Here is a 23,058-nt window from a genome sequence, read left to right on the forward strand (position 1 = left end):
ATGGACAGAAATGTTCAGAATGTTTATATCTACCTTTTGTCCATTTATGTCAAAAACTGTCAGACAACTTTATAGAGGAGTTATTACCCTTAAATGACAACTTTTACCATTTTTTTAGAGCACCTGACCCAAAGGGCCAAGTGAGCTTTTCTTATCACTTGGCGCGTCATCCGTCGTCGTCCGTCGTTAACTTTTACAAAAATCGTCTCCTCTGAAACTACTTGGCCACAATCATCATTGGGGTATCTAGAATGATCTAGATTTAGGATATCTAAAAATGTGTCCGATGACCCTGCCCACCAACCAAGATGGCCATCATGGCTAAAAATAGAACATAGGGGTAAAATGTAGATTTTGGCTTTTATCTCTGAAACCAAAGCATTTAGAGCAAATCTGACATGGGGGTTAAATTGTTCATCAGGTCAAGATCTATATGCCCCTGAAATTTTTCAGACAAATCAGACAACCCGTTGTTGGGTTCCTGCCCCTGAATTGGTAATTTTAAGAAAATTTTGCAGTTTTTGGTTATTATCTTGAATATTATTATAGATAGAGATAAACTGTAAACAGCAATAATGTTCAGCATAGTTAGATCTACAAATAAGTCTACATGACCAAAGTGGTCAATTGACCCCTTAAGGAGTTATTGTCCTTTATAGTCAATTTTTAACAATTTTTTGTAAATTTTTGTAATCTTTTACAAAAATCTACTCTGAAACTACCGAGACAAATTTAACCAAACTTGGCCACAATTATCATTAGGGTATCTAGTTTAAAAAATGTGTCCGATGACCCCGCCTACCAACCAACATGGCCGACATGGCTAAAAATAGAACATGGGGGTAAAATGCAAGTTTTGTCTATTATTTTTTGAACCGTTATAAATAGAGAAAATCTGAAAGGAGCAAAAATGTTCAGAATAATGAGCTCTACCAATTGTCCATATACATCAAAACTGTTATACAAATTCTTATAGGAGTTATTGCCCATAAATGACAAATTCTACCATTTTTTTCATTTTTGCCTATTATCATGAAAACTATGATCTATGACTTTTTTTCCATTATGCCTTATATGATTTAAATTATAATAACATGATCTGTACTTATTGTCTTTTTGTTGTGGGGATGTATAAGTACCCTGCCACGTCCACTCTATGTTTTTGTAACTTGTTTTTGCTTTGTATCTTATCTGATGAGTTTAGCCCTTTTCAACTGATTTTTATAGTTTGTTCTTATGTTGTACTGTTACACCACTGTTCCAGGTTAGGGGTAGGGTTGGGCATTCTGTATGTGCCTGTCCCAAGTCAGGAGCCTGTAATTCAGTGGTTGTCGTTTGTTGCTGTATATCATATTTGTTTTTCGTTCATTATTTTGTACATAAAGCAGGCCGTTAGTTTTTTCGTTTGAATAGTTTTACATTTGTCATTTCGGCGCCAATTATAGCTGACTATGTGGTATGGGCTTTGCCGTACGGTGAACGATAGTTATTAATTTCTGTTTCATTTGGTCTCTTGTGGAGAGTTGTCTCATTGGCAATCATACCACATCTTCCTATTTTTATATGGCCAAAATCATTAGTCAGCTCCTTGATGGAATCCTTGCTCTGTAATGCAATTTTTCTTAATTTTTGGGGTTTTGCCTATTTTCTTGAAACTATAAAAGATAGACCAAAATGATCAAGACAATTTCTACAAATAAGTCAAATTTTGCTGAAATTGTCAGTCAGACTCTTTATAGGAGTGATTTGCACTTAAATGACGATTTTTTTTTACCCTTTTTGTGTTAGGGACGACATCAAAAATTCAATGTAGGATAAAAAACTTAATTCACATAGTTTTTTCACTGACCCCCACCCCCCTCTTAACTTAATTTGGGAAAAGTTGATTGACCAGATGGATATATGTAAAATCGATTTTGGATAAACAAAACTTGCAGCAATTATTTCCCCCACCCCCCCCCCCCCCCTCCACCCCCACCCCCCCCCCCCCCCCCCCCCTTCCCCCCCAAACTATTTGATTTAAGTTTTTTATCCTACATTGATCTTTTGATGTCGTCCCTTATGGGCATATCTAAAAAAGATAAAGATAAACTGTTAAAACAGAAAAAATGATCAGCGAAGAAAGATCAACAAAAAAGAGATTTTTGTCATGAATTCTATTCTAGTCTACAATGTTGGAGATTTACATAGACCTAGGTGAGCAACACAGGCTCTTTAGAGCCTCTAGTTTCATATTCATATTCATAGCAAAAGTCAAAACATTAAAGACTTGCGTCAGCAATTTAACAGCCTGAAGTACATGAAATTTCATACCTGTTTTGTTTTTTTGGTATAAAGAGTGATATATGTGATGCAATTTTTTAAAATCCTTAAAATTGACAATTCCTCGGGAATTGATAATCCTACTTTTGATTTTGAGAAAAGAAATATAAATTTGGAAATGATTTGGAATCAATTTGGAATATGTGTTTCTTCTGATTATTCAATGGCAGTAAATCTGCTTATTTTTTAATTAAGAGCTGTAAAAATGTTTTAATATAACTGATCGTGTAATTTTGAATGAAATTATTCAGTATTAAGTTATTAAGAAATAACAGAATTACTGTCAGCTTGAGAATTTCCATTCATATGTTTTGACATAAATCATTTTGCCATCCAATGAAATTGAGTGCTAAAGCTAGATTGCTAGTAGTGACTTTTTGATAATAGAAATTGGTTATGCTGATAATTTATTATAGAATTGAATGTTGTTTTTAAAATTTATACATAATGAAAGCAAGTGTCTATCACATTTTGCATGAATTGTGGAAGTTTCTTGCTTTCAAATGACATGGGTTGCTTTCATATGGCATTGGTTGTTTTCTTATAAAATGAAAGCATGAGATGGAATCAAATGATTCATCTTTTACCCAATAAAATATCATTTGCATGAATTGAGCCCTTATTGTAAAAATTGTGATGTAAATGCCTTCTAACATGTAATTTTGTAATAGGATAGTAAAAATTAATTTTGAATATGTTCTTTTTTTCAGCTATAACAGTTGGATTTGGATTGAATATATCTAAAGCTAATGTAGATAGTACTGCAAATTACATTTTGATAGAGTATGCTATTGCCTTTGTTGTCATAGAATTTTTACTAGCACGTCTTTCACAACAACCAAATACTCCAGGTAATTAGTAGTGTCCTGATTTTAAATGATCACTCACTTTTTTAAAGTTGTAATTTAAGATTATATGTACTTTTTGAGTCAAAGCTAATTGCAAATGTATCAATGTCACAGCTATATACTATATTACACAAAAAATTCCACACATTGCAAAATTCAATGTTGAAATTATTGTATAAAAAAGTCTTTTTTAAAGGTTACACAGCTCGTAAACGACAACAGTTTAATAGTAAGCTGTGCAAAATATAGACGATTTGATTTATTAATGCTGAGAATATATGCACAGCAAAACTTTGCCCAAAATGATATTTCTTATAGAAAAAAAATGTATTCTTTTTTCTTATCTATTTGCTAGAGAAAATGGACACATTGTTCTTTTAATATAAATGATAAAACATAGAACTTTAATATGGGAAATTTGTGGAGGTTTTAGATTTGTGAAAATTTGAATTGTTCTTCAAAATGTGATCATTTGACAGATGAAATACATTTTTTAAATAATAAGAAAAAAAGAAAATGGGGCGATCAGTTATTTTTTATAAGTTCATATAGGACACTGGATGGCAATGAGGTAAAAGGCAGAGGCACATGTTTAATAAGCCATGTCTGAAATGTTTCCATATGACAGTTTTTGTTATTTTCAGATAAAAAGGTTTTCAATCTTTCTGCTTCAGAAAAGGAACCACAAAATGTAAGTAGTAGATGTATCACGCATCATCAGTTAACTTAGTGTGTAGATTATATGTCAACTATTATTTCCTATATTCCAAAGTAGTGTGTAGATAATATGTCATCTAATATTTCCTATATTCCCAAGTAGTGTGTAGATTATACATCATCTATTATTTCCTATATTCCCAAGTAGTGTGTAGATTATATGTCATCTATTATTTCCTATATTTCCAAGTAGTGTGTAGATTATCCCTCATCTAATATTTCTTATATTCCCAATTAGTGTGTAGATTATATGTCATCTATTATTTCCTATATTCCCAAGTAGTGTGTAGATTATCTGTCATCTATTATTTCCTATATTCCCAAATAGTGTGTAGATTATCCGTCAGCTAATATTTCCTATATTCCCAAGTAGTGTGTAGATTATACATCATCTATTATTTCCTATATTTCCAAGTAGTGTGTAGATTATATGTCATCTATTATTTCCTATATTTCCAAGTAGTGTGTAGATTATCTGTCATCTATTATTTCCTATATTTCCAAGTAGTGTGTAGATTTTCTGTCATCTATTATTTCCTATATTTCCAAGTAGTGTGTAGATTTTCTGTCATCTATTATTTCCTATATTTCCAAGTAGTGTGTAGATTTTCTGTCATCTATTATTTCCTATATTTCCAAGTAGTGTGTAGATTATCTGTCATCTTTTATTTCCTATATTCCCTAGTAGTGTGTAGATTATACGTCATCTATAATTTCCTATATTCCCAAGTACAAATGTAGTGTGTAGATTATACGACATCTATTATTTCCTATATTCCCAAGTAGTGTGTAGATTATACGTCATCTATTATTACCTATATTCCCAAGTGTATAAAATCACATCCATACAATCAGTATACTTTTAACATCTCATTGGTAAAAATACAATGTAGTATAAAAAGTGGGAAGCCTGAGTAATTAAACAATTTGCTTAACCTGCATTTTGCTATTGAATATGCCCTAGTTGTGAAATCTCATCAGAGGCTGATATTTTTATGCCCCACCTAGGGGCATTATGTTTTTCGGTCTGTGCGTCCGTCCATTCGTCTGTTTGTCCGTCCATCTGTCTGCTTCAGGTTAAAGTTTTTGGTCAAGGTAGTTTTTGATGAAGTTGAAGTCCAATCAACTTGAAACTTCGTACACATGTTCCCTATGATATGATCTTTCTAATTTTAATGCCAAATTATAGTGTTAACCCCAATTTGAGAGTCTGACGTATGACCTTTAGATATCCTTTTTGGCATTATTGTGTTGTTATGTAACTGTAAACTGTAAACTCCTTTTATTCATATAAAGTTAGATCACTCTGACTTTTGACTTTTGGGGTGTCATATATCAAAGTCAGGTCACTTTGACCTTGAATTTAACCTTTGACCCCTATGATAGTAAAACATTGTCTGATTTGTGTTTTGTGCATAACATTTGTAGAACTAAGATTGACAAAACTTTGTATGCAGAAGCATCATACTGACCTTGACCTTTAATTTATGAATTTACAGTATACAAACCTCAGACTTTGTTCCTGGGTCAGTATAGTTCTTTCAGATTGACCTAGCAATAACCATGTGTCAATCTAACACAAAGGCAATAATTATTTAAAATGAAATAGCTAAAAACCAAAAATTTCAAAACCTCATTGCCTCAATACAGGATTTCACACTAGTAACTAAAATGCATGTATGGGGGTATTAATCACGCTTTTCAGACAAGTTTAGGTATTGAAAGACCTCATTGGGCCAAGTGAGTTATTCTCATCACTTGGCTTCCATTATGTTGTTATCTGTCGTCTGTCATCCTTTAACTTTTACAAAAATCTTCTCCTCTACATGACCAATAGGAAATAATCTTTAACACAATCATCCTTAGGGTATATAGTTCTTTTTTTTTTTTAATGATCCCACCTGCAAACCAACATGGCGACTAATGCTAAAAATTCGTAAGGGTTCGGCAGAACCCAGTGTCTCGCCTACTTTTGCTGTTAATCGCAGGCTCAACAAAAATGAGATGAGGAAAAAATTTAATAAAATATTCCTCTCGATACAATTTTTTTATTGTAAGAAGCTTCTGTCCAAGTTTGGTAAAAATCCAGGATAGTTTATGAATCTAATAAATGTTTTAAAAAATTTAACTGCAGACTGTATCTAATGTTAACTGGAAGAAAAACTAAGTCCATTTATAAGTAAAATATGGATAAAGAAGTACAAAATTTTAATAAAAATTTCCTTCTAGATACTAGCTTTTGATCATAAACAAACTTCTGTCCATGTTTGGTACAAATCCAGGATAGTTTAAGAAAGTTATTAAAATTTTAAAAACCTTAACCACAGAGTGAATGTAATGTTCCGCGGAACCCTTACAAATTTTTACCAATTTATTTTTGTTTTTACCTATTATCTTGAAAACTATAAAAGATACAGAAAAAATTAACATAGCAAAATCTACAATTAAGTCATGGATGCCAAATCATTAGTCAACTAATTACCAGAGGTTTTAGGAATTATTGCCCTTTATTGTCTCCTGCACTATGCATTGTGGGGACATAGAAATACTGGCTTCCCTCCATCCATCTGTCTGTCCAGTCTTGTTAGTGCTCGCACCTGTGCAATTCTTGCCAGATTTTTATAAGCGCGTCAAAATTTTGACGGGACGTATTATGGTATACAAATTTCTGGCGTCCGTCTGTCTGTCTGTCCGGCGTCCACATGTTGCACCGTAACTTGAGAATGACTTAGTTGTTTCTTATGATGGTCAAATGATCTGTATACTTTCTGGTGAAAATAAAATTAAAACTTTTTGAGTTACGGGACTTTGTAACTAAAACAGAGGGGGGGGTTTCACATGTCGCGCCGTATCTCAAAAACAATTTATGATAATTGCTTAAAACTTTACACACTTCTTAATTATATTAATATAAAAATCTGTATACTTTTTTGGTGATGATTCAAAATTTTATTTTAGGGTTATTGATTTTTTTATAAAAAAGGGGGGTTTTCACATGTCGCGCCGTATCTCAGAAATGATTTATAATTATTGCATAAAACCTCACACACAAGAGCATGGGCTTATCAATAAACTACTTTAAAAAGAGTGATTTCCCTTGAAAATATTAATTATATGGAAAATTGTATTGTATAGTGCTCTAATGTGTACAAATCAGATTTTTTATCAGATTGTCTTGGACAAGTTTGTATTAGTGCTAATCAATTATTTTTAAAAGAGTAATGCCCTTTGGAAATATTGATTATATGGAAAATTGCATTGTAAGTGCTTTCATGTGTACAACTTTTGCCAGATTTTTATCAAATTTATATCAAAGGTTTATTTTTTGCAATGTCTCATATTGTTTTGAAAGTCAGTGACGATCAGATATTTAAAAAAAAGTTAAGCCCCTTGGGAAAAGTAGTATTTGTACTAAAAAAAATGTATAGTTTATATTTTTTCACTATTTTGTTTGCTCAAAGAGACAAATATGATTGTGTAGCTACCAGTCTTGTATTACAACTCTGGTTTCCGGTGCATGTCAAAACATGGAATAAAATAAAATAGTCTTATGTACACTTTACAATCATTACATACACCAAATATAGTAGACCTATTGCTTATAGTATCTGAGATATGGACTTGACCATGAAAACTTAACCTTGTTCACTGATCCATGAAATGAGGTGGAGGTCAAGTGAAAACTGTCCGACAGGCATGAGGACCTAGCAATGTAGGCACATACCAAATATAGTTATCCTATTACTCATTATAAGAGAGAAATTAACATTACAAAAAATCTTAACTTTTTTTCAAGTAGTCACTGAACCATGAAAATGAAGTCAAGGACAATGGAAATATGACAGACGGAAACTTCATATCATGAGGCATCTATATACATTGTATGAAGCATCCAGGTCTTCTACCTTCTGAAATATTAAGCTTTTCAGAAGTTAGTTAACGTCGCCACTGCCGCCAGATCACTATCCCTATGTTGAGCTTTCTTCGACAGAAGTCGCAGGCTCGACAAAAATGAATAACATTGAAAAAGTTAAATATTGTTTGCTTTTATCTTTTTTATATTGATTATAACACAAGGAATGTTTTTATTTTTTATGAATTTAAAGAGTTCAGATAATAAATCCTGAAAGTATCTTGTGTGAAATTATGAAAAATGTAAATTTCTATAAATAAATGACCCCCATTTCAAGGATAAGAATGTGAAAGTTGACATTTTATATATTAGACTTTTAGAAAATCCTGAGATAGTTTCTTTTATATTTTATCCTCGACAAATCAGATGCTTTTTGACACTGAAATATGGAAAAGACCTGCTTTTTACGCCATTCATTGTTGTGTTTAGAAATGTCATCTATCTATATAATAACTCAGGAAAGCCTATTTGAAATCAAGGTCACAGTCAACAATGGCTGCAGATGATGTTGGACGCTGACAAAATATTATGATCATCGTGAGATTTGGAACTAACCAGCATACATTTTTCCTGTACACGACGTTTTCAATAATTAAAATGACATGACGTGTCTGTCTTATTTGATGATGGTATTATGATGGATTTAAAAAAAAAGCATTGCAAAAAAACTCCATTTTTGATGAATTGACTTAATTTTTCCATAGTTTTATTGTCGAGCCTGCGACTTTTGTCGCAGAAAGCTCGACATAGGGATAGCAATCCGGCGGCGGCGGCGGCGTTAGCTAACTTCTTAAAAGCTTTATATTTTAGAAGATGGAAGACCTGGATGCTTCATACTTTGTATATGGATGCCTCATGTTACGAAGTTTCCGTCAGTCACATGTCCAATGTCCTTGACCTCATTTTCATGGTTCAGTGACTACTTGAAAAAAAAGTTCAGATTTTTTGTAATGTTAAATTCTCTCTTATTATAAGTAATAGGATAACTATATTTGGTATGTGCGTACCTTGCAAGGTCCTCATGCCCGTCAGACAGTTTTCACTTGACCTCGACCTCATTTCATGGATCAGTGAACAAGGTTAAGTTTTCGTGGTCAAGTCCATATCTCAGATACTATAAGCAATAGGTCTAGTATATTCGGTGTATGGAAGGACTGTAAGGTGTACATGTCCAACTGGCAGGTGTCATCTGACCTTGACCTCATTTTCATGGTTCAGTGGTTATAGTTAAGTTTTTGTGTTTTGGTCTGTTTTTCTTATACTGTATGCAATAGGTCTACTATATTTGGTGTATGGAATGATTGTAAGGTGTACATGTCTAGCTGGCAGGTGTCATCTGACCTTGACCTCATTTTCATGGTTCAGTGGTCAAAGTTAAGTTTTTGAGTTTTGGTCTTTCTTTCTAATACTGCATGCAATAGGTCAGCTATATTTGGTGTATGGAATGATTGTAAGGTGTACATGTCTAGCTGGCAGGTGTCATCTTACCTTGACCTCATTTTCATGGTTCAGTGGTCAAAGTTAAGTTTTTGAGTTTTGGTCTTTTTTTCTAATACTATATGCAATAGTTTAACTATATTTGGTGTATGGAAATATTTTATGATCTATATGTCAGTCACGCAGGTTTTATTTGACCTTGACCTCATTTTCAAGGTTCATTGCTCAGTGTTAAGTTTTTGTGTTTTCGTCTGTTTTTCTTAAACTATAAGCAATAGGTCAACTATATTTGTTGTATGGAAGAATTGTTAGCTGTACATGCCTGCCTAGCATGGTTCATCTGACCTTGACCTCATTTTCATGGTTCATTGGTCAATGTTTAGTTTACTTGGTTAATGTTAAGTTTATGTGACAGTTGTAATAAAGCTTTATATTTAGGACTATCAACATAATATCAATGATTAGTAAAGAAGGCGAGACATTTCAGCGTGTGCACTCTTGTGCAAATTAAATTTATATTCTTCTTAAACATCGTAAAAAATACAAGTGAACATTTGTTGTAATATGTACTTATTGACTTTTAATCAATGATCGCACGCCAGCTCAAGGAAAAGTATCAACATGTCGGTTTACCAAAATTGCCAAGGAAAATCACACTCTTTCATTGGGATCAATTAGGGCGGGTGAAGGTCGAGTGAAATTTTGATAATGTCATAGAGACGCACGATCCAGTTCAATCCGGTAAAGAAAGTGTTAAAAGATTGCACTTTTTTGTCGTATTTTAAATTTTGGTTATCCTCAGTGAGAAACTTGAGATTAGTTGTCACTTGAAAAACTATGAATGTTAGTTAGTAGATAGTTGCTAATATTGATGTATTCATTGCAACAAAGAAGAAATGAAATACAACCTCACAAAAAGCACCACATACATATACATAAACATTTGAAAATTAGATAGGTCATCAAGGTTACGGATAGAATTGTCAAATTTGTTACAAATTTTGGTAGATAAAGGAATAAATAAAGAATTTGTTAAGGAAAGTCTACAAAAAAGAGTGATTAAATCCTAATGCCATTTCACAGTAGATAAACTGTTATACTTTGTACACACAAATAATTTGAGGTAAGACCATTGTATGTCTGATAAAATATTTGAAATCTTCTACATTGTATGGTTTCCAAGCTAATCTAGAAAATAAAGATATTCAGTGTTAGTAAAGATCATTAGCAATCCTTTAACAATCCTCACAGTTAAAGTTTTTTATACGCCCGCTTACGGGACGTATTATGGTATACTGTTGACCGTCTGCCCATCCGACCGTCCGTCCGTCGTAAACATGTCGGACATTAACTCAAAAACACTTTACCCAATTTGCATAAAACTTTGGTGAATTGTATATATCTATTGACAAAAGCTGACCCTTTCGTTTTTCTTAAATTTTAGATTTTACGTTTCAGAGAAATGGGGTTTTATTCATTATAAGAAGGGGGGGTTTCCAGTTTTCGGACAATAACTAAAAAATGCTTTCTCCAATTTGCAAGAAACTTTGGTCAATTGTTTCTATCTATTGACATAAGCTCCCTTTCGATTTTTATAAATTTCAGATTTTACGTTTTCGAGTTATGGGGTTTTATTCATTAAAAAAAGGAGGATTTTCCAGTTTTCGGACAATAACTCAAAAATGCTTTCAGCAGTTCTCAGGAAACCTTGGTGAATTGTTTATATCTATTGATGTAAGCTCCCTTTTGATTTTTATTAATTTTAGATTTTTGGTTTCTGAGTTATGGGGTTTTATTCATTAAAAAAAGGAGGATTTTCCAGTTTTCGGACAATAACTAAAAAATGCTTTCAGCAGTTCTCATGAAACTTTGGTGAATTGTTTATATCTATTGATGTATGCTCCCTTTTGATTTTTATAAATTTTAGATTTTATGTTTCCGAGTTATGGGGTTTTATTCATTAAAAAAAGGGGGGATTTTCCAGTTTTTTGACAATACCTTTAAAGTGCTTTGAGCAGTTTTCATTAAACTTTCGTGCCTGGTTTATATCTATTAAGGTAACTTCCCTTTATTTGTTTATAGTCTGAAAACAGATTTACTAAGTATTGCGCAACAGCACAGTGTATTGCACAACAGTAAGAAATCTTTAATTGAATATAAATTCAATTCATATAACCAATTTCAAGTTCTTTGACTACATTTATTCAGAAACCTATAATATGTCAAATATTTAATTACAATCCAAATTTAGACCTGTATCAAGCTTGGATATTGTGTCCATTTTTGCCCCAACTGTTCAGGGTTGGACCTTTGCGGGCGTATCCAGCTGCGCTCAGTGAAGCAGTTTATCTAATTTGTTTGAATAACAAATACCACAATTGTCCCACCCTTCACATACATAACTCATATCTACATGTATCTTTTCATTGCTGAATTTGAGAAGCACCTTATATTGATTATTTACATTCTGAAAGGCATAAAAATGAATTCTAATGCAATTATTTTGTATCAGTGGTTCTGATTGGATGACAATAAGCGTAAAATTCTCTGTCTCCCTGTTTGTAACTAAGGAAGCCAACATTTTGAATACTTGAATGTATAGACAATTGTAATTTCTCTAATAATAAGCCAAAAAACTCACATTTTGCACATAGAAATTTCTTTTTATCAAATTTTATTACATTCTGAAGCGGAGAAGAAGCCAGAAAATGCCGGGTGTTTACGTTTGATTCTGGAAGCATACCTATGATGTCACCTAGTTTATGCGCCAATGAAGATAACACCATTTTGCGGAATTTTCGTTTAATGAAAATTTTACACGGAAATAATGACTAAAATTGAATGATTTGTTTATTTGGCTTTAGAATAGAGATAACTGTATTTTATTTGCAGCTTTGTGGACATCCATTGGTAGTTTTACTGTTTCAAATATCTGTTTACCCGTCTCCGCTATGAGTTGCCAAGTAAACTAAAAATTTACGACAGTAAAACTACCGATGGACGTCCGCAAAGCTTCAAATACAATACAGTTATCTCTAAAATGCCCTAATATTTGAAAAGTAGAAAATGGAATAATCATATATAAGAGAAAAACGAATCAAAGAGCTTTTAAATTGAAAAGAATACTACTTTTGGATTATTTGTTGATATATGTATTAATACAATCTCTTTTTTGACAGGAAAGTGGTGCCATGAAGTTTGTTTTGTTTCTTCATGTTATTGCCATGACAACAAGCTGTGCTATGTTGGTTTACCTTGTGCTACAGGCTTAGACAATAGATGATCTTTATTAAGCAGTTCAAAGTTTTTCATCATTGTAATAAATTAGTCTTTCATTTTTGTGGATGTAATCTTTATGAAACAGTACAAAGTTTCTGATGATTGTCACATATAAGTCTTTCATATTTCTGGATGTGATAATTTAATTGAATGTTAACTGTCAATTTTAAATTGCTTTGTGTGTTTTGTATATGTTGGTTAATCTGCCTAGTCATATGCAAGATTTCTAGACACACATAATTATACGAGCAAAAAATTTTTTGGGATCTTATAATGGTATGATGTCGTCGTCTGCGTCTGCATCAGAAGACACATTGGTTTCCGGACAATAACTTTAGTTTAAGTGAATGGATCTCTATGAAATTTTTTAAGAAGGTTCAATACCACAAAAGGAAGGTTGGGATTGATTTTGGGGATGATGGTCCCAACTGTTTAGGAATTAGGGGCCCAAAAAGGGGCCCAAAACAAGCATTTTTCTAGTTTCAGGATAATAACTTGTGTATAAGTATTTCGATAGCTCTGAAATTGTACCACAATGTTTAATACCACAAGTAGAAGGTTGGGATTCGTTGTAGGGGTTATGGGGCCAACAGTTTAGAAATTAAGGGTCAAAAAGGGGCCAAATACAAGCATTTTTCTAGTTTCCAGACAATAACTTGTGTTAGTGTATGGATCTCTCTGACATTGTACCACAAGGTTCCATATAACAAAGGGAAGGCTGGAATTGAGTTTGGGGTTAATTGCCCCAAACATGTAGGAATTGGGGGCCAAAAAAGGGCCAAAAACAAGCATTTTTCTAGTTTCCAGACAATAACTTGTGTGTAAGTGTGTGGATCTCTCTGAAATTGTACTACAAGGTTCCATACTTCAAAGGAAAGGCTGGGATTGAGTTTTGGGGTTATTGCTCCAAGGGGGGTTTCAAAAAGTGTTAGGGGGGCCCAGGGGGGGGGGATTTGTTTCCCAATTTTTTAAGGGATTCATATTTTTTTTTTCAAAATTTTTAAATTTTCGAATTTTTGAAAAGTTTCAAGAAGAAATCTTCAATTGCACAGTATTGCGCAATGGATTTATAAGATCTGTGACCACATTTATTATGTGTCAGAAACCTATATAATGTCAAAAATTTTATCACAATCCAAATTCAGACAGTATCAAGCTTGAATATTGTGTCTTAATTTGCCCCAACTGTTCAAGGTTCGACCTCTGCGGTCATATCAGGCTGCGCTCAGCAAAGTATTTTATTACCGGTACCTCTTGATATTTTTGAATCTATAAGCAATTAAAAAAAAAAACAACATATTTTTTCAGTTTATTGACATAATTTCTGCTATTCATTTATGGAATAATTTTCATTGAAGAAGGTATAAAATATGTTTATACATCTCACTTGGTAAGCTATTTAGTATTAGGGAGCCCAAATATATAAATGTCATCCTTAAATATTTGTTTGCTTGGTGTTACAGTTTTTTATCAGCTGAATGTAAGATAAAATTTGATTCTAAGCAAAATGAATATTTTCTTGTAGAAAGTTAGAAACCATAATGTTCAATGGTTTAAAAACTTGTATAGCCATTTGATATTGAATTAATTTTCCAAGTTTAACCAATTCAAACTGATAAACAATATAGAAGAGGATGTTATTATGTCAACTTCTTATATTACTCTGGCAGATTTCATTGATAATTTATTAAGATTATCCTTTCCACTATGATAACAATTACATCATAAAGTGCAACAAATACTAAATATTAAACTAAATAACATGTATATTCATAGGTAATAACTTTTGTATCTTTTGTAATAAATTGAATCTGTTTCTATATGATATAAGAAGTATTATTTATATGTATATGATTGTGACATTTTATAAACATCCAAAAATATCTGGTAGAAAGATAGAAGTAAGCTGTGTTGTCAAGATTAAATGGTTATATGAAAAAAGAACATGCTGAGCATACATAAATTAGACAGCAACCCAACAACACAGAGAACCCAGACATAAAGAGGTCAAGGTACAATCTTTAACAATCAACAGATGTCTATACTACATGAGCTGCATAAAGGTGTATTGATATTCATTTGCATAAGGTTAATTTCTATCCGACAAAGCTCACATGTTAAGTTCTAAATAATGGGGTGTTGCTAAAAGATAGAAACAGAATAAGGAACAGAAATCAGAAACAGAAAGAATTTACATCTTTCTTTTTGGTTATTTATTTTAATAGGCATGTTGTATTTTGTATATCCTGGGACTTTTTTTATTACTTATATAGTATAATAGTCCCAGGTATATCACATGTTTACAAGAAAGAAAAACAGAGGAATATATTTAAGAAAATGATTTTGAAAGCATAAAGTATTGAAATAAATGGCAGGAGAGGATGAGCCTATGTTTTTTAAATATTTAATAAGGGCATGCATATTTTTTCTGATTTTCAAAAAAAAATAAAAAATGAATAAATGAAATGATCGAAAAGAGATGTGGGATAAACGTCAATAAGACAGTAACCCAACAACCCAAAAAATAATCTACATACCACCTAAAACAATGGACATTCACCTAGATCCTAGATAGGTTGTGGAGTAATTCATTTTTGGGGGAAATGCTTTTCATCATTTTTATGCCCCCGCCGTAGCGGTGGGGGCATTAAGTTTTACCCTTGTGCGTCTGTACGTACGTATGTCCCAAAATTGATTTCCGTTCTCTAACTTGAGTTTGCCTCAACCAAATGTTATGAAACTTATACACAATGCTTATTACCACAAAACACAGATCAATTTTGATCTTTGGTGGCATCACTTTAACCGTTTTAGAGTTATGCCCCTTTATAAATGGAAAAATTGCAAAGTTTTTAGTTTCTGTTCTCTAACTTAAGTTTGCCTCAACCAAATGTTATGAAACTTATACGCAATGCTTATTTCCTCAAAACACAGATCAAGTTTGAATTTTGTTGGCGTCACTTTAACTGTTCTAGAGTTATGCCCTTTATAAATGGAAAAATTGCTAAATTTTTATTTACTTCTAAATATCAAGTAATTTTTGTGGTCGTATATTGGTATGACGTTGGCGTTGTCGTTGTCGTCCAACGTCGTCGTCGTCCGAAGACGCATAAGTTTTCGCACTCTAACTTTAGTTTAAGTGAATGGATCTCAATGAAATTTTACCATAAGGTTCAATACCACAAAAGGAAGGTGGGGATTGATTTTGGGGGTTATGGTACCCACAGTTAAGGAATTAGGGGCCAAAAATAAGCATTTTTGTAACTTCCAGACATAACTTGTGTGTAAGTGTATGGATCTCTCTGACATTGTACCACAAGGTTCCATATCACAAAGGGAATGCTGGGATTGATTTGGGGGTAATTGCCTCCAAATTTTAGGAATTAGGGGCCAAAAAGGGGCGAAAAACAGGCATTTTTCTAGTTTCATGACAATAACTTGTGTGTAGGTGTATGGATCTTTATGAAATTGTACTACAAGGTTTCATATCACAAAGGAAAAGCTGGAATTGAGTTTGGGGGTAATTGCCCAAAAAGTTTAGGAATAAGGGGCCAAAAAGGGTCCAAAAATTAGCATTTTTCTAGTTTCCAGACAATAACATGTGTTCAAATTTATGGATCTCTCTGAAATTGTACTGCAAGGTACCATACCACAAAGGGAAGGCTGAGATTGATTTTGGGGGTAATTCCCTCAAAATTTTAGTAATTAGTAGCCATAAAAGGGCAAAAAAACAAGCATTTTCTAGTTTCAGGACAATAACTTGTGTGTAAGTGTATGGATCTTTATGAAATTGTACTGCAAGGTTCCATATCACAAAGGGAAAGCTGGGTTTGAGTTTGGGGGTAATTGCCCTAAACGTTTAGGAATTTGGGGCCAAAAAATAAGCATTTTTCTAGTTTCCAGACAATAACTTGTGTTCAAGTGTATGGATCTCTCTGAAATTGTACTGCAAGGTACCATACCACAAAGGGAAGGCTGGGATTGATTTTGGGGGTAATTCCCTGAAAATTTTAGTAATTAGGGGCCATAAAAGGGCAAAAAAACAAGTATTTTTTCTAGTTTCAGGACAATAACTTGTGTGTAAGTGTATGGATCTTTATGAAATTGTACTGCAAGGTTCCATATCACATAGAGAAAGCTGGGTTTGAGTTTGGGGGTAATTGCCCTAAATGTTTAGGAATTTGGGGCCAAAAAGGGGCCAAAAAACAAGCATTTTTCTAGTTTCCAGACAATAACTTGTGTTCAAGTGTATGGATCTCTCTGAAATTGTACTGCAAGGTACCATACCAAAAGAGAAAGCTGGGATTGAGTTTGGGGGTGATGAATCATAAGGGGGTTCAAAAAATTGGGGGGATTTTTTTTTCCTTTTTTTTCTTTAAAATTTTCCGTTTTAAATTGGTTATTTCTGATTTATATATAAAAGCAAATAATAATGATATGGTTTGAATAGGTAAATTAAAAAATTTTAAGTTCTTAGACCACTTTCATTCTGTTAGAGAAACCTATGCTGTGTCAAATATTTAATTACAATCCAAATTCAGTGCTGTATCAAGCTTGAATGTTGTGTCCATACTTGCCCCAACTGTTCAGGGTTCGACCTCTGCGGTCGTATCAAGCTGAGCCCCAGCGGAGCATTTTATTAAAATTGGAGTTATCTTCCTTTGTCCATGATTATAGTTGAATCAACTACAATCAATGCTTTATACAATGCAATGTTTAATTTTGACTTCCACTGATAAAACACAGATCAAGTTGAATTTGGGTAGTGTCACTTTAACCATTATTGAGTTATGCCCTTTATAAATCGAAAGAGTGCAAAATTTTTAGTTTCCATTCTGTAACTTAAGTTTGCCCCAACCAAACATTATGAAACCTATACACAATATTCATTACCACAAAACTAAGATCAAGTACAAATTTTTTGTTTCCATTTTCTAACTTCAGTTTGCCTCAACCAAATGTTATGAAACTTATACACAATGCTTATTACTACATAATACAGATTAAGTACGAAATTTGGTGGCGACACTTTTACCATTCTTGAGTTATGTCCCTTTATAAACATAAAAATTGCTGAATTTTTTAGTTTGTCTCAACCAAATGTTATAAAACTTATACAGAACCGTTCTAGAGTTATGCATGTTTACAAATAGAAAAATTGCTGAATTTTTAGTTTCTGTTCTCTACTTAAGTTAGCCTCAATCAAATGTTATGAGACTTACACACAATGCTTATTACCACAAAACTCAGATCAAGTTCAAATTTAGGTAGCGTCACTTTTACCGTTCTTCAGTTATGTCCCTTTATAACTATATGATATGCAAGCGGGGGCATCATCTGTGTCCACATGTGGACACTATCCACATTTATTTGTTTTTGTTTCTTTTTTAATTGCTTTGAATTAGGGTTAGTGATGTGGTGTATCTTGTTTTGTTGTTCTGCATTGTTGATTTAAAAAAAAAAGAAATGAATAAATCAAATAAGACAGTAACCCAACAACACCAAAAAATCTACATAGGGTCTCAAACGATGGACATTCGCCTCAATCCTATATAGGTTGTGGAGCAATTCATTTTTGGGGGAAACGCTTTTCTTTTTTAATTGCTTTGAATTAGGGTTAGTGATGTGGTGTATCTTGTTTTGTTGTTCTGCATTGTTGATTTAATTGCTATCTTTTCTTGTATAAGGGAGCTACCATTTGATTTTTATAGGGGGGGGGGGGGCTAGGATGAAATTTGAAAAAAATAGGCAGGACAGGAGTTTTGAGTAAAAAAAAAGGCAGGATGACACACTTTGCAAAAAAAAAGGCAGGATGACACACTTTGCAAAAAAAAAAGGCAAGATGACAATTCATGTAAAAAAAAGTCAGGATAAACTATAAAAAAAAAAAAAGGCAGGACTGAATAGAGTGAAAAATAAAAAGGCAGGACAGAGATTACAACTAAAAAAAAAGGCAGGACAAAACTTTTCATCCTAGCCCCCCCTCCCCCATAAAAATCAAATGGCAGCTCCCTAATGGATAGAAAACATAAGAGAAACCACATGGGACAATCAAGTACTGACAACAATATGGAAACCTGGAAACTAGACATAGAAACTTGGATACACTTTATTTTTATGTAACACCTGACAAAATCACTCACTATACAAAGCCTTTCTCACCTGATTACAATACAGAAGTATGTTGGTGGTGTTAACGTTGGAAAAGCATTACAATATGCTCTCCTACACTTCAATATCAATAAATATGAATTGGTGTGAAAAAAAACTGGCGGAAAAACAGAACATGGATATAGTATAATACTATTTGTACCGTGTTTTTTTCAAGCTAGTTGCAGTCATGTCCTAAGATTTCTAAAAATCAATGTGTCCACAGTGCTTTGGATATCATGCCGCTTAATTCTTCCCTTCAAATTTATCTTATAATAGTACAATTTAGAATATTATCACTCATTCAGTATAATGTTTTAAGCATTACTATAATTGAAAACATTAACATCGACATGTATTTATAATCATTCATACTAAAGGAATGTTGAAAATTAAGAGTAACTCTTAGTTATATAAGTAGATTTTAAAGCATTGCTTTGTCAAAATAACTGAAAAATCATTATTCTCTGTTCTTTTTATACGACCGCAAAGTCGTATATTAGTACGACGTTGGCGTCGTCGTCTGAAGACACATTGGTTTTCGCACAATAACTTTAGTTTAAGTGAATGGATCTCTATGAAATTTTACCATAAGGTTCAATACCACAAAAGGAAGGTTGGGATTGATTTTGGGGTTTATGGTACTAACAGTTGAGGAATTATGGGCCAAAAGGGGCCAAAAATAAGCATTTTTCTAGTTTCCAGACAATAACTTGTGGAACGGTGTATGGATGTCTCTGAAATTATACCACAAGTTTCCATACCACAAAGGGATGGTTAGGATTTGCTTTTGGGGGGTTATGGCTCAAACCGTTTAGGAATTAGGGGCAAAAAAGGGGGAAAAACAAGGGTGTCCTGGTTAAGGGCATAGGATACAATTTCGATCCCATAATGAAATTTTTATGAACATTTGCATACAAGCTATTTTTCACTTAAGCAATTCAAATATGTAATAAAAAATATACCTTCATGTGCTACTTTTAGAGATAAAAGGGGTCGAAATTTAGACATTTACTCAAAATTTTGGGTTTTTTTTGGCATTTCTATCCTTTGGATAGACACACCTAACTTTTTTATTTCAAGAGATAAACACAAGCGGATTTTTGTAGAAACATTATAAAAATCTTCTTCTCATAAATATATTCTTAATATGAACAAATGTTCTTTTGAAGTAATTTATTTTTAACAAAGTTTCAGGATTTTAGAAAATAAACGGCATGTTTTGCGTTATATTTATCAAATTTAAAAAGATTCCAATATTGACTTTTTCATTATAATTGGTACAAATAATCTTCATACGTATTCAAACCTAATGTCATTTTAAAAAAGAGGGGTCCATGTACTCGTTTTCGAGTTAAATAAGTTTGAATGATAAAAATCAGTCGAAAAATGCATCTTTTCCCGATATATCACAGTTTGACGTCGCGAAAATAACATTTTACGTTAGCAACGTCATTACCTCCCCTGTAACTGTATCGTATGCCCTTAATGGACAAATACGTTAGTACAAAACATAATTTAAAGCAGTGTAAGGGAGGTAATTCAAATACATCATTTGAATTACCTCCCTTACACTGCTTTTAAATTATGTATAAAGTAATGATTAATGAACAATTAAGACAATTTAAAAGCAATGTAAGGGAGGTTATCCAAATACAACGTTTTGATTACTTCCCTTACGCTGCTTTTAAATTATGTTTAAAGAAATGCATATTTATAAAGGAAGACCAGTAAAAATATCTGTAAATGTTGCATCTTTTTTTTTACAAAAAAATCCATATGAAAGATTTGACACCATATTTTAAATTCTATTATAAAATAGATTAAGTTAGCACTATGGTAAATTTAAATGGGTAATTATGGTTGCAAACTCCATTGGAAATTTTGATTGAGATTATGACCATATCTTGAGGGAAAGAATTTTTTTGGGGGAAAAAGGGGGGGGGGGGGTTAAAAGAAATTTCAGATTTCAGAAATTAAAAAGAAAAATTCTTCAACTATTATTTTTTTTGCAAAAAAAAAGTGTGTGTGTGTGTGGGGGGGGGGGTTAATACGCAACAGCATAGTGAATTGCACAAAAGCAAAAAAAAAAAGGGGGGTAAATTTTTTATTTATTTTTTTTTGTGGGGAGAGGGGGGTCAATTCGCAACAGCAAAGTGTATTGCACAAAAGCAAAAAAATTGAATATAAATTCAAATCATATTACCAATTCTAAGTTCTTTGACTACAGTTATTCTGTGTCAGAAACCTTTTATGTGTCAAATGTTTAATTACAATCCAAATTCAGACCTGTATCAGGCGCGAATATTGCGTCCATTTTTGCCCCTGGAACTGTTCAGGGTTGGACCTCTGCGGTCGTATCCAGCTGCGCTCGGCGAAGCAATTTATTATTTTTATTTATGATGAAAAAGATACTTTCTTTTACACATTCATCTGGTTGTTTAGGTTTATCTACTGGCCAAACACCTGATTATCTAAGATATCATTGATATGTAATAGAGAGAAACTTTTAATAGCAAAAATGAAAAGCAAGACAAGATCTACAAAGAGATCAGATGGTGGAAATCGTTAGTCGAATCGTTATTAGAGTTTTAGCTCATGGAGTTTTTACCAATTTTTGGTGTTTTTTTGCCAATTATCTTGAAAACTATACAAGATAGATAAACAACTTCAAACCAGCAAGACAAGATCTACAAACAAGTCAGTTTTTGACGAAATAGTAAGTGGACTTTTTATTAGGAGTGATCGCCCTTAAATGACGACTGGTTTACCCTCTTTTGTGTTTTTGGTAAAAACTAAAGAAGATGGAGAGAAAATATAAACAGAAAATGGTCAGCAATGCAAGATCAACAAAAAAGTTTGTCATGAATATATTCAAGTCTACAATGATGGAGAATGCCCATTGTTGAAGAAGCACATAGACCCAGATGTCATGAGCAACACATGCTCTTTGGAGCATCTAATTTTTTTTTAACTGTTATGTATTTCCAAAATTGTATGCTATATTCCTGGATATTTCCTTTTCTTTTTTCATCATACTTGTGTGATTTTGTTATTTCAGCCTTTATTGATTTTCGTAGTTCTCGCCATTTTTGTCTTGCCATAGACGAAACTCACAGAATGCGAGACGTAGAGATTACAATCTGGCACCGATGACATAAACTATATGTATAAAGCTCTATATTTCATTAGCAAGAAGACCTGGAAGCTTCATACCTTGTATGCAGATATTGTATGCTACGAAGTTTCCGTCTGTCATATGTCCATTTTCCTCGACCTCATTTTCATGGTTCAGTGACTGCTTGAAAAAAAAATTACTGTTTTTTTGAATAGTGAAATACTCTCTCATTATTTGTGATAGGATACCTATATTTGGTATATGGGTTCCTTGCAAGGTCTACTTGCTGTCATGTAGGATGGATTCACCGGACCTTAGCCTCATTTCATGGATCAGTGATCAAGGTAACTGGTTAAAGTTACATGGTCAAGTCCGTATCTCAGATACTATAAGCAGTAGGTCAACTATATTTGGCGTATGTAATGATTGTAAGGTGTACATGTCCAACTCGTAGGTTTCATCTGACCTTGACCTCATTTTCATGATTCATTGGAAAATGTTTGGTTTTTGTGGTTTGGTCTGTTTCTGAAATATTATAAGCAATAGGTCAATTATATTTGCTGTATGGAACGATTTTATGGTGTACATGGATGTCTAGCAGGGTTCATATGATCTTGACCTCATTTTCATGGTTCATTAGTCAGTGTTTAGATTTTGTGGTTTGATTTGTTTTTCCGGTACTATTAGCGATAGAACCATTAAATTTGGTGTATGAAATTATTGTAAGATATACCTGGGACATAATATATTAGTATAATAGTCCCAGGGTGTACATGTCTGATCTGACCTTGGACCTCATTTCATAGTTTTTAAGTTTATGTGATACTTGTAGTAAATCCTTCATATTGCAGAATTTCAACATAGATTGAATGATAAGTAAATCAGGCGAGACATTTCAGCGTATGCACTCTTGTTTTCTCAAATTCCGTCCGTTTGAATATCTCTTTCCGTTTCCGTTCCGTATTCCGTTAAGCAACACTCCCAAAGAGCTTGTTTATGGTATCCATGCCCACCGTCATTTTACATCAAATTTATGAAAATTTGGAAGTCTTTTCGAACAAAGATTTGTATAGTAAGTCTTACTATACAAATTCTTGTTTCGAATAATTCTAAAGAAAATATTTCAATGTGTTTCAAAAGTTATATTTTAAATATACACACTACAGTTATTCATACTGAATAAATAAAAAAATATATTATATCCTTAGGCCTTACGTCCAATCGTAAGCGGACAGAAAGTCACAGGACAAAAAGTCACAAATTATTTGTTTATA

At 32.8% G+C, this 23,058-nt stretch overlaps 1 protein-coding gene across 1 annotated transcript in view; it reads left to right on the forward strand.

Moving 5' to 3' along the window:
* LOC127724644 (uncharacterized) overlaps positions 1–23,058 on the forward strand; it is a 336,855-nt gene that overhangs the window by 81,885 nt on the left and 231,912 nt on the right. Inside the window, exons 29-32 of the mRNA XM_052231669.1 lie at positions 3,033–3,173; positions 3,815–3,861; positions 12,417–13,180; positions 15,965–16,632. Coding sequence (XP_052087629.1) covers positions 3,033–3,173; positions 3,815–3,861; positions 12,417–12,509 — 281 coding nt within the window. The 3' untranslated portion in view covers positions 12,510–13,180; positions 15,965–16,632. The remainder of the gene's footprint in view (positions 1–3,032; positions 3,174–3,814; positions 3,862–12,416; positions 13,181–15,964; positions 16,633–23,058) is intronic.

This window comes from Mytilus californianus, unplaced genomic scaffold, assembly GCF_021869535.1.
Source record: "Mytilus californianus isolate M0D057914Y unplaced genomic scaffold, xbMytCali1.0.p SCAF_14, whole genome shotgun sequence".
In the NCBI taxonomy this organism is placed as follows: Eukaryota; Metazoa; Mollusca; class Bivalvia; order Mytilida; family Mytilidae; genus Mytilus; species Mytilus californianus.